Source organism: Candoia aspera, chromosome 10, assembly GCF_035149785.1.
Source record: "Candoia aspera isolate rCanAsp1 chromosome 10, rCanAsp1.hap2, whole genome shotgun sequence".
NCBI classification, from domain to species: domain Eukaryota; kingdom Metazoa; phylum Chordata; class Lepidosauria; order Squamata; family Boidae; genus Candoia; species Candoia aspera.
This window is the reverse complement of record NC_086162.1, coordinates 7,899,746-7,914,168: the sequence shown is the minus strand read 5'-3', so window position 1 is coordinate 7,914,168 and position 14,423 is coordinate 7,899,746. Positions and strand designations below refer to the sequence as shown.

General features: G+C 45.9%; 1 protein-coding gene across 5 annotated transcripts in view; it reads right to left on the bottom strand.

The window, feature by feature from the left end:
* ZMYM4 (zinc finger MYM-type containing 4) overlaps nt 1-14,423 on the bottom strand; it is a 57,905-nt gene that overhangs the window by 23,168 nt on the left and 20,314 nt on the right. For all 5 annotated transcript variants that reach the window (XM_063312130.1, XM_063312131.1, XM_063312127.1 and 2 more), the window contains exons 3-12: nt 13,621-13,663; nt 11,952-12,479; nt 11,289-11,356; nt 10,299-10,469; nt 9,870-9,948; nt 8,507-8,759; nt 7,442-7,616; nt 2,751-2,963; nt 514-664; nt 284-399 (exon numbers count right to left, since the gene is read on the bottom strand). In XM_063312130.1, the coding sequence (XP_063168200.1) occupies nt 284-399; nt 514-664; nt 2,751-2,963; nt 7,442-7,616; nt 8,507-8,759; nt 9,870-9,948; nt 10,299-10,469; nt 11,289-11,356; nt 11,952-12,456 (1,731 nt within the window). In that variant the 5' untranslated portion in view covers nt 12,457-12,479; nt 13,621-13,663. The remainder of the gene's footprint in view (nt 1-283; nt 400-513; nt 665-2,750; nt 2,964-7,441; nt 7,617-8,506; nt 8,760-9,869; nt 9,949-10,298; nt 10,470-11,288; nt 11,357-11,951; nt 12,480-13,620; nt 13,664-14,423) is intronic.

Here is a 14,423-nt window from a genome sequence, read left to right as displayed (position 1 = left end):
AGAGATCAATACTTTTTGCTCTTCTGTTTGCCAGGAACACTAAGCCTCTTTAAAACATCCCAAAGGCTGTCAGCCCTCTAGCAGAAAGGCTTCTGGTTAAACAGATTTTGTTTAGCAAAATTGTCTAGCAATTTTAAGAGGTGCAGCTGTAGCAGCTTCCTGATACAGGTTCTGTCCCTGAGGAATCCCCACATCCCACCTGCCCTGACTCATGTGTATTCAGAAATCAAGTTCAGGCATGGTGCAATCAAAGGAAGGAGGCAGACTGAGATTTAAGACGTACCTGAAAAGCCACCACACAGCTATAGCTGCAAAAATTACGTATGCTCCCATCTGACATTGCAAGGTGATACTGGGGGATGGCTGAGGTTTTACAGCTATTACATTGGACCTGGACACCTGACAGGGAAAAAAAATCAAGGAACACATACAAAGAAGAGAGAATGGATTTAATGCATGCTTATCCTGTTGCATTCTGAACGTATATGAAATTAAGGAGAAAGAACGTGGTACCTGATGATGTGACCATTTTGACTCTGTGTGCTGACAGGCAATTCACAGAACAAAAGAGCTCTGTTTTCCCCACGTTATTTGTGCTTTCAATCATCTCAGCTGAAGATCTCAGAGATTTACATAGTGCACAGGGGGTGATTTTTGCAGACTTCTGCAAAAAGAGGAACAATATATAAAGGAACAATACTAGGAGGAGAAAATGTTCTTTAAACTGAAAAATGAGCTCTCTAGATGCTGCAGATCACAGAAAGTTAAAAAGGACATCTATGAAATATTTTATGATACTATTTATTTATTTATTTATTTGCTTGCTTGCTTGCTTGCTTGCTGTCCCACCTTTATTATTTTTATAAATAATTTGAGGTGGCAAACATACCTAATACGCCCTCCTCCTCCTATTTTCCCCACAACAACAACCCTATGAGGTGGGTTGGGCTGAGAGAGAGGGACTGGCCCAAAGTCACCCAGCCGGCTTTCACGCCTAAGGCGGGACTAGAACTCTCATGCCACGCCTGATTGGCCCCTGGGCTGAGAGAGAGGGGCTGGCCCAAGGGCACCCAGCCGGCTTTCACGCCTAAGGCGGGACTAGAACTCTCATGCCACGCCTGATTGGCCCCTGGGCTGAGAGAGAGGGACTGGCCCAAAGTCACCCAGCCGGCTTTCACGCCTAAGGCGGGACTAGAACTCTCATGCCACGCCTGATTGGCCCCTGGGCTGAGAGAGAGGGGCTGGCCCAAGGGCACCCAGCCGGCTTTCACGCCTAAGGCGGGACTAGAACTCTCATGCCACGCCTGATTGGCCCCTGGGCTGAGAGAGAGGGACTGGCCCAAAGTCACCCAGCCGGCTTTCACGCCTAAGGCGGGACTAGAACTCTCATGCCACGCCTGATTGGCCCCTGGGCTGAGAGAGAGGGGCTGGCCCAAGGGCACCCAGGCGGCTTTCACGCTTAAGGCGGGACTAGAACTCTCCTACCATGCCTGATTGGCTCTTGGGCTGGAGAGAGAGTGATTGGCCCAAAGGTCACCCAGCCAGCTTTCATGCCTAAGGCGGAACTAGAACTCTCAGCCTCCTGGTTTCTAGCCCAGCGCCTTAACCACTAGGCCAAACTGGCTCTTTATGGTAAGTATTTAATCTTGTAAGCCGCCCTGAGTCACTATGTGTGAGTTAGAGGGCCATATAGATTTATTTAAAAAATAACATTAATAAATAAAGAACAGAATACAACCCCAGTTCTGTTTATGCCACGTGAATAAGGCAGGAGCCGTGTGTCTTGATAAATGACAGTGCACAATTCCTTGCTGACTCGATACATTCCCCACCAGCCCAGGTGTTTTGTTTTCCTGAAAATTTTAAAGGGGGGAGCACCTGGAATGCCGGTGGGAAAAAAGGGTTTAACTTCCCTTTGCTGATCATTCTCATCAGGTGTTATGGAAGTGTCGGAACTCTCTCTTTGCCCCTTTTACGTTGTCCCCAGGAGCAGAACGCAACTGCCTGGAGCAGAGAACCTCTCCCATACATGAGGGATCTCTATTCCAATAGGGATCCTGGAAGATTAGGGTCCTCATGTGGAGAGCATTCAAGAACGGGGAGATCTTTTCCCCTGAAAATGTTTGTATCCTACAATGTGGAAAATGTGGCGAGGGGCAGGGCTTCTCAGCCAGGACCCGGTGGCCGCGAGAGGCCGCTCGGGGCTCCCTGGGAGATCACGCTCTATTTAAAAAATCCTTTCAAATCCGGGCAGCTTCACATTCAAGAGGTCGGTTCCGTTCTCTATTTTTCGCTTAAGAACACTGTTCGTGCATCTACACAGGCCTGCCCATGAAACAGATAGAATCATTTTGCGACTTCCGGCCTAGATCCGAGCCGGAACGTGCAGGGGTTCCCCCGGGCCTGGAAAATATTTCCAGGGCTCCTGCGGGGTCAAAAGGTGGAGAAAAAGTTAGAGAATGCCCCCACTCCCCCTAAAAAGGGCTGAGATTTTTCCCACTTTTCGAAGTAAGCGGGCTGTTGCTGTCCGTCATCCCCTCGACGTGCTACTTCGCAGTGGTTTGTTCGATATGAAAGAAGGAGGGGGGTCACCACCACCACCACCACCACCACCCCTGATGGGCAGCTCCTCCTCCCCCCTGCAGCTTCCTGCACTAGAGGAGCTGCCTTGGAGCCCCCCCCCCAGTTTTTAGGAAAGTGGACAGGCGAAGTCCCTAAGCCAAAAAGCCAGACCGGGAGGAAGTGCAGACCTGCTTGTATGCGGTGACACACGCTGAGCTGCAGAACTTCTTGGACTGCCCCTCTATCTGGAGCGTGTGGCACTGCCCCGAGGCGCTGTAGCAGTAGCCGCCACAGTTTTCACAGCAGTTCATGGTCAAGTTGTTGGCGGAGCGGAACTTGGAGAAGCAGGCGTCGCTGCAGAGCTTGTGGACGACGTTCTGGTAATTCACTTCGTGCCGAATCTAGAGGTAGGGAAAGCAAGAGGGCTGCTGCCAGAAGAAACACCTCAGATTTTTTCCTTTCATCGAAGGAGTTTTACACACACGCGCACGCACACACTTGGGGATCACCAGCTCTGGTCTGCACGGAGGGGCCTTAAACAGCAGGGGAGATCATAGCCCCGCTGGTGATAGAACGCTAATACTTTCAGACTTGCAAGATTCCGTTAATGTAGCTTTACAGTGAAGTAGAATTAGCTCATCTGGCCGCGTTTCCTGTCCGGTCTACCCGGTAGGGCTGAAATCAATCTTGCCAGTCGGAAGGTACAGTTCTCCCGCCATTCTCCTTTACAGCCCAAGAATCTAGGGGGGGTCCCTCCTGAGCCTCTTGCCCCGCCCACTATCCAGCTGGGGGCTCAGCTGCCTCTTATCTGACCGTTCCCTTGGCAGCATCTCTTTGCCCTGTCTCCCAAGGTCTTTCCCACATTCCATTACTGGACAACTTGTGAATGAGCTTGCTTGATTTGTCAGTTGGCATGCTCTCATCCTGTTCTGGTTTGGCCCAAGCCCAAAAGCCTCTAAAAGGAACCCTCCCCAGTGTGGTGTTTCCCAAGGAGTCTGACTAACAACTCCCACCTTCTTTAGCAAGCTCTAAAGTAGAGCATCCCAATACATTCCAATACAGCAGCATTTCCCAATAACAGCAATTCTTAGATGTGTGGACTTCAACTCCCAGAATTCTCAGCAGTGGGCATGCTGGTGGGGAGAATTCTGGGAGTTGAGATCTACATATCAGGAGGGCACCCAGTTTGGGAACACTGGAATAGGGGAACTGTAGCCATGCTGGATGGAAGTTAAATCCAATGTATCTGTCAGGAACCAGACTGGGGAAATTTGGTTTAAACTAGCATACTACTGTCAAGGAACTACAGCAGGGGCAGCAACTATTCTGATGCCCAGTGAGACTGCTTCTTGCATACAGGTAGTCCTCGCTGAACGACCACGTGTTCAGCAACCATTTGAAGTTACAACGGCACTGAATCAGAAGGACTTACAATGGATCTTCGTAACCGCGGCCCTTGCAGCATCCCCGTGGTCACATGATCGCAATTTGGGCATTTGGCAACCGGTTCACAATTACAAGATCGCAGTGTCCTGCAGTCACATGACTGCCATTTGCGACCTTCGCTGCCAGCTTTCAACAAGCAAAGTCAATGGGGAAGCTGGCAGAGGGGTCACAAGCGGCGATCACGTGACCACGGGATGCTATGACTGCGTGGGATTCGCCTAACGACGGCATCTGGGACTGCCGTGGTTGCCGTCGCAAGTCAGTGCAGTCATGTGACTTCGCGCTTTATGACCACGTCACCTAGCAATGGAGTTGCCAGTCCAAATACCATCATTAAGCGAGGACTACCTATGCTTACTATAATCATTTATTGTTACTGCCAGAGTTAAATTTTGGGTTACCATTACATTATGCTTTTTTGTTGTCTGGCATTAGAAACCTTGAGCATAAGCACATTTAGGGAACCCTCCAGAGTTTCAAACTGACTTTGTCTGAGCCAATGTATAATAGTGATGTTATGTTGGACTGGTACTGGAGACAGCCAGACTGGAATTTCTATTCAGCCACAAAGCCCCTTGGGTGACTTAGGGCCATCCTAACGCTCAGCCCAACCTTAAGGTTGTTGCAGTGATTAAATGGGAGGGAAATGGAATACTGCCTTGTCCTTCTGAAGTATACATGGGCTACAAACGAAATAAGGAAGAATTGCACAGAACTAAAACAAAATCTGAACAAACAGAAATTAGCAATGATGGAGGAGAGTATCTCTAGCAGTAGTCTCAAGGTTTTTTTTTTAATGTTTATGGGGGAAGATCAGAAATATAATCAACCATATGATAAAACTGAACGTTGCAACTTCCCATCTATCAGCATGGAACAGGACCCAATGAAAAGTAAATTAAAAACTCCAAAAATGTGGAAAGTCAATTACAATTCCACTTGCAACTTATCACAGAAAAACTCAGTATTAAGAGCTGGACTTCTGGTTGGAAGTCACCTTGTATTATAATAGCATGCAAAACATTTCAAATTCAAAATGCTTTAAGCACAAAATACCATGATTTGAGTTCAAAACAGCTATTTTTACTGGAAGCATCCTGACACTGCTCTGACCATTCTGGAGCTGTTCTAAAATTAATCTGGTAAGGCCAAAACAGCCATCTCAGCCTCATATGTTTCAAGCGTGAATTCAAAACTGTTTTGGATTCAAAACACTTTGCGCAGCTCTAAACATAAGCTAATCTAAACGTAAGCTCCATTGAAAATGAAATCTCTCTTGCTGATTACAATGTTCTAGGCATGACTAAGTCTGGATCTAACCTAATGAATCACATAAACTGAAGGCAATTACACCTGCTTATCTGGTAATCAATAAAGTGCAACAGAACTCACTGGAGCTTATTCATGAATATAAGGTAAAGGTAACGGTTTCCCTTGACATTAAGTCCAGTTGAGTCCAACTCTAGGGGGCGGTGCTCATCTCTGTTTCAAAGCCGAAGAGCCGGCATTTGTCCGTACCTATTAATCAACTCACATTTGCATGTTTTCGAACTGCTAGGTTGGCAGGAGCTGGGACTGGCAACGGGAGCTCACCCCGTCACGCGGATTTGAACCGCCGACCTTCCAATCGGCAAGCTCAGCAGCTCAGCGGTTTAACCCACAGCACCACCGTGTCCCATCTCATTCATGAATGTACCCAGGGCTAAAATTTTAGTATTGAAGTATGTTGCTAAGGTAAAGGTAAAGGTTTCCCTTGACGTAAAGTCCAGTCGTGTCCGACTCTAGGGGGCGGTGCTCATCTCCGTTTCAAAGCCTTGGAGCCGGCGTTGTCCATAGGACACTTCCGGGTCATGTGGCCAGCATGACTCACGGAACGCCGTTACCTTCCCGCCGAAGCGGTACCAATTAATCTACTCACATTTGCATGTTTTCGAACTGCTTGGTGTGCAGGAGCTGGGACGAGCAACGGGAGCTCACCCCGCCGCGCGGTTTCGAACCGCCGACCTTCCGATCGACAGCTCAGCGGTTTAACCCGCAGCGCCACCAACAAACTTAGTATTTAAAAAAATAATTATTTGGGGCTTCTGAATGTGTTAACAAACTCTGACAAGCCATGTAAATAAAATGCGATCTTGTCAAATTTGGATTTTTTTCACTAAATATTTAGAGCAAAGTGACATCTGCTTCTAATTGAATGACTGGATCAAATTAGTTGTCATGGAGGCTGTTGAAGGGGGGAGAAAGTTCTTCTGGGGGCCCTAAATGGGGTGCATTAAGACTCTCTTGAAAACTGGTTATACTTTCATTTTTAAAATAATTCATGTTACACACATTTTTCTTAAAAAAGATGCTTCAAATCCATGGGATGATTAAACGAACCTATTTAAGTCTTGATTTTCATGACTCCTGACAATATTTCACTATAAACACAGAGCAATTTGCAACAGTCCATCGTTGTCTAACCATGGCTTGAGCCCATCAGCTGAAACTGGGCAAAAGATTTCCTCCCACATGCTGCATCTCAGAGACCAAAAGCTGTCCCAAATCTAGAAGCACCCTTGGCCGCATATCTTATTTTTGGAGAGAACTGGTACCTTTTTCAAAACAGTCTGAAGCCCCATCATTGATTGGATCAGCCAACCTACTGATCATGAGTACTTTGGTTGAGTCTGGATTAAGCATCACTTTCTTTACTGAATCCAGACACTAGTTCAACAGTTCCAATCTTCTCCTTTGTTTGAGGCAGGAAAAAAAGAACTGAATGTCACCTGCACACTGATGACTACAAACTTCAAAGGTCCCCAAAACCACCTCTACTGTCTATTTTGTACAGATGTTAAACAAGAGACGTGGCAAGATGGAATCCCTGTGGGACAGATGCCTTTCCCAACCTGGTGTCCTTCAGATATGCCAAGACCAGAGTTTCCAAAATCCTAGCTGTAGTCTCAGTTCACTGGGTAGCCTGCCCTAAATCAAAGTGGTAAGCAAGTCGCTCAGTACCACCTGCAGCAATTAATCTTCCAGGAAGGGCCAAAAGTGATGCCTCTTAGACTTAGCTCAGAAAAGCAATCCAAGGAACTTGGTGCTCTACCTCTACAGCTCCGCGTAAGACTCAGCTGCAAGAAATACCCTACAAACATGAATACCGTTGCCAATGAGGTTCTTCTGCGGAGCTGCAGATTGTTCCATGCTCTGTGGAAATGTTATCATTTGTCACTTCTTTAGTTCGGGTGCATGCACAATATGCCCTTGCCATTTGCATCTCAAAAATGGACTCGTGAAGTTCAACAAGTTTAATGGTCCCATCAAAGCAACCCAAGGAGTTTTGTAGCCGAATGCGCACTGAACACGACGGCTCTAACCCCCAAGGCTCGCCAACCCAGAAACAACCCCAAACATTCAGAATTAAGGACAGACTAGCAAAGGCGGTTACCACTGCATTCTTCTGGCACATGCTGCACTTGGTGGAAATACTGTTCGTATGGATGGTGACAACAGGCTTCCTTTTCAGCTCATACACAGAGAGACAGGACTGGCTACAGAAATCCTTGCTGGAGTTTGTATTGTCAAACTGAGCTGTAATCACATCTTTTGGGTGCAGGATGTCCCTAAGCAGTTAAGAGAAAGAAGAGGGGTTAGCTTTTTCAGTCTCAGAAATAATTTTCTGCACAGAACAGGAGTAGCAGCTGTATCTGTGATGTTTCTTGTGCTTCCTCCGTTCCCAATGAATTGGATCTGCAATTTGCAGGATTCTCACTGGAATCAATGCTCTGGTAATTCCCTTTACAGATGTGGTATCACTGGTGCCAAGAGTGTCATTTGCTAAGGTTGTACTACAAAGTACTACAATAATGTACAGGTAGTCCTCACTTAACAACCACAATCGGGACCAGAATTTTGGTTGTTAAGCAAAGTGGTCATTAAGTGAATCTGACCGGATTTTACCTTTTTTGCAGTGGTGGTGAAGTGAATCGCCACGGGCGTTAAGTGAGCCATGTGGTCATTAAGCAAATCATGCAGTTCCCCATTGATTTTGCTTGCCAGAAGCCAGATGGGAAGGTTGAAAATGGTGATCATGTGACCACAGGATGCCGCGACAGTCATAAATGTGAATCAGTTGCCAAGTGCCCAAATTGTGATCATGTGGGTGGGGGGATGCTGCAATGGTTGCAAGTTTGAAGACTGGTTGTAAGTCGGTTTTCCCAGCACCATCGTTAAGTCTGAACTGTCACCAAACAAACAGTTGTTAAGCAAGGACTACCTGTAACCTCTGGGTTAAAGCCCTGTAGAAGGCCGGCCATGATGCTTTAACCCTGACCATACTGTGAGACCAGAAGGCAGAGAGAAAGACCTATGAGGAATCAAAAGGTTGGATTCCAGATGATCTTTGGATGATCTTCACCCTTTTATTGACGTTTCTCCACTGCTCTTTTCACCAAACCCTTTTGGACTAGGTGGGCGTTGAATGAGAACGGTTTCATTTATTTGAGCAGCTTACTTTGAGCAGCTGGAACAGGTTTTCTTGGTGAAAGGTGGTGGTCGGGCAGCTGGTACAGTATATCCCGTGAGGCACAGTGTGGAGCAGAAGAGCTGAGTGGAGCCCTTCCTCTGATACGCCGTCTGTCCCTTCTGCAGGATCTTCTTGCATCCCGAACAGGAAACCCGAACGGCCGTACTTGGGACCGACGGAAGTAGTTTGTTCATGCCAGAGGATGGCGTGTTAGGTGGGAAACCTGAGGTCAGCTGTGGAGCTTACCAAAAACAGAACATACACACAATGCTATTGAGGTTGCCTTCTCACCTGTGGAACCCATTTTAGATTTCCTGGTACCAGCGTGACTTATTTTACCACGCCTGCAAATGGATTTTTTATTTTTCCCAATCCTGACAGATGAAAAGGAAAAACTCAACAGACCTTCTGCACTTCTCACAATAATTTCTCGAGGCCAACCTTCCCTGATCAAAACAGTCAACTAGGTTGGGAATTCTGGAAGGGTGATGGAGTGGTTAAGGTGTTGGCCTAGGACCAGGGAGATCTAGGTTTAATTCCACCCTTAGACATGGAAACTCACTGGGTGACTTTGGGCCAGCCACTTTCTCTCAGCTCAACCTACCTCACAAAGCCTTGGGGATAACCATCAACCCATCCCACCCGATCATGCAGAGAGGGCATTCTACGGACCCCTTCGATAAGAGAATTCCATTTGGTGGGGTCCAGGAGGCGGGCCTTCTCCGCAGTAGTGCCTGCCCTTTGGAACATCTTGCCCCCGGAGGTGAGATTAGCCCCATTGCTCCTGGCCTTCCGGAGGAAGTTGAAGACCTGGCTCTGCCACCGGGCTTGGGGCAGGGGGGAGAATCGACATACTTGGGGTTGGCTACTGCCTCGAAGTGCCCCTCCTACATAATGACTGAAGATCACAGCCATCTGGATTTTATGAGCTGGGGTAGTTAAGAAATTGTTTTTAGTGGGATTTTATTAGAATTTTATTGTATATTTTTATTAGAATTTTATGTATATTTATTGTTCTGTATTGTAAACCGCTCAGAGTCCCTCCGGTCGGAGGAGATGGGAGGTGACAAATTTGATAGATAGATAGATAGATAGATAGATAGAGTGAGTGAGTGAGTGAGTGAGTGAGTGAGTAAGGTGAAGGGAGGCATCCACATAAGCAACCTTGAGCTCCTGCAGGCCAGGCAGGATATAAATCAAGTAAGTAAGCACAACCCAACACGCCTCTAGAGGATGCCATGTTGGGGAAGGCTAGGCTTGTCTTCGTGGAACATGTGAAATTATGTCTCCAAGCAACAGATCAACACACATTGTCTGTTAATTCCCACCCAACTGAAATCCCGATTCTTACCAAGAGGGCTGCCACTGACAGAAAACACAGCACTGATTTTCAGTTCCCCTTCCTGAGTTTTTGGCTGCTGGCCATAGTCCTGAAACAAAATGGTCACAGATGAAATTCCAGCTTCTGTAACCAGGGGTATCCAACCCTTCAGGCCCTTATCTGGAATTCACACACCTTAACCCCAGTGCACTTGGGGACATGAGGAGTCCTGCTGTAAATATCCCCATCTGTGAAATGCCTTTTCCTCCATTTAACACATTAAGACCACCTATGTTGGGGAGGAGTGGCTGACTATTTCGGGGTCCCCCACCCACCATTTAACAGTTGTATATTTGCAAGTGCCTGTAGTTTATTAATATTGCTTGAGTCACAAAACTATCATGGCACCCTGAAAACAACACATACCCAACAACAGAGATAGTTCGGCCCTCATCTTACCTCAGTACTGTCTGGTTCATCCTTAATTTTATTCAGCAGCCCTGGCTGAGGTGCCATAGCTTTATCATAGTCATTATCCAAAGGCTCTTCCTTGATTCTAATATTGGGCGCATAGGAATTCCCCAGCTCTTGGCCAACAGAGTCTTTATTAGCAAATAGGTAGCTAGATTCCTAGAATGGAGACGTGCGAAAGACAGACGCTTTAGCGATCGCGTTCGGGCTGTGCAGTGCTTCAGCCTTTATTGTAAAAAGGTCCTTCAGCATGTACAGTGACCTGAAGGGAGCCCATATCTGCAACTCTTCAGAGCTGCTGCTCCTTTTCTCAGCATCACACAGCTCCCCTCTGTCTAGTGGTTATGGTGCTGGGCTAGAAACCAGGAGCCTGTGAGTTCTAGTCCCGCCTTAGGCATGAAGGTCGGCTGCGTGACCTTGGGCCAGCCCCTCTCTCTCAGTCCGGGAGCCAATCAGGCATGATATGAGAGTTCTAGTCCCGCCGTAGGCATGAAAGCCGGCTGGGTGACCTTGGGCTCTCTCAGCCCACCCCACCCCACAGGGTTGCTGTTGTGGGGAAAAGAGGAGGGGGAAGGAGTATTAGGTATGTTCCCTGCCTTGAGTTATTTATAAAAATAATACAGGTGGGATAGTAAATAAATAAACAAACAACCTACCAGGTGAACCCACAAAAAGACACAGCATCCTTAAAGAGTTGCAGGCAGGCACTGTGTTTGTGGCCTCGGTTCCGTTTTCCATCTGAGCAATTTATTCACTCTTTCCCTGGCCTTCCAGTTGCACCCTATTCTTTTTTAAGTCCAGAGCCAATCACCCCATGGCTACCAGGGACCCTCTAATCACCCCACTCTTCTGGGACATTAGAACAGCTTAACCAAAAACTAGCTGAAGGTACAATAGTACAACAAAATTCTTACAATAATCCTAGTCCCCAAAATGTGCTTTATGACAGGGGAAAACCTCACAAGGGCCACAACTTACCCTGAAGTTAGTTTCCGGTGTTTGTGGTGCTAAATGTGTCCGTAACGTTTCATCTACTTGATTAGCAACTGAGGAAAACATAAGGTGCAATTAGTAATGTTTTAAAGAAAAAAATCCTTGGATGCTTGTGGAAGCATGAACCAGTTACACCACTATCTTCCAAATAATTAGTCAGGGGAAGCACAACCAACTATTGCAAACGTGTGCCACATACTTCAATGTGTTTTCTTCAGATGCTTTTGGAAATGAAGACAAATTACTCAGCAGTGCTTCAGTTTCTTAAAAAACGGATGAAGCTAAGCAGCTTTAAATGTTTACAATAAAATTAAATCAGATCAAGAAGAGACAAGCTGACCATGAGAACAGCAAGGAAACAGCAGGACCCGAACAGCAGAGCACAAGTTGGAAATACAGGTTAGACCTTTACTCCACAATCTACAGGGATGATCCCTATAGAAGTCTGGGATCTCTGGTCTGGTTCTCACGACGTGCTAAGCTATAATTTAACCAGGATTTGTTGAAAAAACCCCCACAATGGCTTGAAGTCACACACTAACTTAAAAAGAACAATCTGTATTACGGCTGAGCATGACGTGTGAGCCAGTTCCTAGAAAAAGTAGGAGCTCTGAGCTCTCCTGTTGAATCTGAGTGAAGAACTATTACCTGATTTATCAAGCAAACTGCTTTTCAACCTGGAATCCAGCTCCTTCGGCATCTTTTCCAAACGTTTGTCACGCTCCTGGAAAGATCCTTCTCTGTTTTTCTCTTTTGTCAAAAAAGTGTCTTTACTATCATCTCTTGCTATGCTGAAGTCTTTCCGAAGGGACTTAAACACAGAAGGTCCCTTGTCAAAAGGGGGAGAGAGGTCCTTCTGGATCATGTTTTGCATTGGGGTGTCTTTTTCATTGTCCACCACATGATCCCGGACTCTCCTTCCATCTCCCCGGCTGTCTTCAGAGCGAAGGGCAGAAGAGAGACCGTCCTTTGGAGCAAAAGTCTGCTCCTCTTCATTGTCACTCCCAACAACAGGAATTCCTGCAAGGTCCCCTGAGTTCAGGAAATAATCACTGTCATCCAGCAAAGAGTTGGTCGATCCTGTCCGGTTCTGCATTCTGTAGGGGATGCTGTCAAAAGCAGGAGTGAGGTTGTGGACGGTCTTCTCAGACATCTCAGGGTTTATAAAGTTTGCACCTGAAGAGGGGAAGAGAATGGGATACTTTAAAGCAAGCAACTCATTTAGAATCTGGGGCTAACGTATGGTTGAATTAAATTAATTTTTGTGTGTGATCTGTCTGACCTGAACGTATTACCAATGGAGTTCTCTGAAAGACTACGATATTGTGAGAGGAAATTATGAATCGTGTGTTGTTGTTTATTCGTTTAGTCGCTTCCGACTCATGACTTCATGGACCAGCCCACGCCAGAGCTTCCTGTCGGTCGTCAACACCCCCAGCTCCCCCAGGGACGAGTCCGTCACCTCTAGAATATCATCCATCCATCTTGCCCTTGGTCGGCCCCTCTTCCTTTTGCCCTCCACTCTCCCCAGCATCAGCATCTTCTCCAGGGTGTCCTGTCTTCTCATTATGTGGCCAAAGTATTTCAGTTTTGCCTTTAATATCATTCCCTCAAGTGAGCAGTCTGGCTTTATTTCCTGGAGTATGGACTGGTTTGATCTTCTGGCAGTCCAAGGCACTCTCAGAATTTTCCTCCAACACCACAGTTCAAAAGCATCGATCTTCCTTCTCTCAGCCTTCCTTATGGTCCAGCTCTCACAGCCATATGTTACTACGGGGAACACCATTGCTTTAACTATGCGGGCCTTTGTTGTCAGAATAGTGTACATTGTCTTAATTATGTTTACAACCTTTATTAAATTCCTTCCAGTCATCAGCCTTCCCCCCATTTTCAATCAGACGTTTTTCATACCCTGTGAAAAATAACTACAGTAATAGTGAAACTTTTTTGTTTCCTTGCCAAATCTACAATACTCCTTTTGAGTCAATATGAAAAGTACCATATGAAAAGTAGCTGTACCACAGATTTAATGTCAGAGGTAAAGTAACCACTGTCAGTATTAATCCCTGTGGGGCATAATATTAAACCAGAGACAGAAAGCCTCACACCCATTGGCCTAATCCAGCTGACTGGGCTATGGGGGCTTTGAGCAAGACCTCTGTCCCTGGTCTCCTTCCCATCTTTAGCAGCACATGCTGCATTTACATGGGCCTGGATTTTGGATTATTTTAATACGAACACAGAAATTAGTGACTCACATACACACACAAAATTGGGGTGAACAAAATCTTTTGCAAGCAAGTAACTGCATACTTACGTTCTTCTATGTTACCAAACACTGCATCAGTTTTGTCTTCAAACTGCAAAGGTGGAAAAAAAATGTACTGCGATTCTGGTTGGTTTATTTAAGAAGAGAGTATTTCCTTCCTCCCTATTATCCAGTTCCCAGTACAAAACAAATGCTATTAATTTGGAATTATATGGCAACACATCCTGCTATACAAATGAAAGAAACAGACATATTTTCTAAGGTTTTATATTCAAATATAGAACAACTTGCTACTTTAAGTTCAGCATTAAGGCTATTTCATGCTGGTTTAAGCTCCACAAGCTGGCCCAACTGGTGCTTTGACAGATGTGTCTTGGGATGCTAAGCAATGTCATCAATTACCCTTGTTTACAACTTACCATGTGGGGATCCAGTTTTCCTAGGTTTTTCTGGCCCAAAGCAAAATGGGTTACAATGAAGTTTCTGAGACTATCTAAAATACTCATCTTGTGCTTATATTGCTTTAGGAAACACCTCACAAGAGGAATTACTCTCTGAGCTCACCCATATCAGTTTGTGGCTCTGAAAAATCATTTATCACTGCAGGCATGCCACTCATTGGATTTCAGTCATACCGAGCGATGAAAATTAAATCATGTTTTGTGGTGAAAAACCACAGCATGAGCAAGAGCGAAACTAAGCAATTTTCAAATTTATCCTTCTAGTACAATAGATACTGAAATGAAGAAATCTATGGGAGGTTTGCTGAAAGGAGTGTTTTAAGCACAGAAAGCAACAATGCTGAAGCCAATCTCCTCTCAAATCTGGGATGCTGTTGAAAAGGTAAAGTT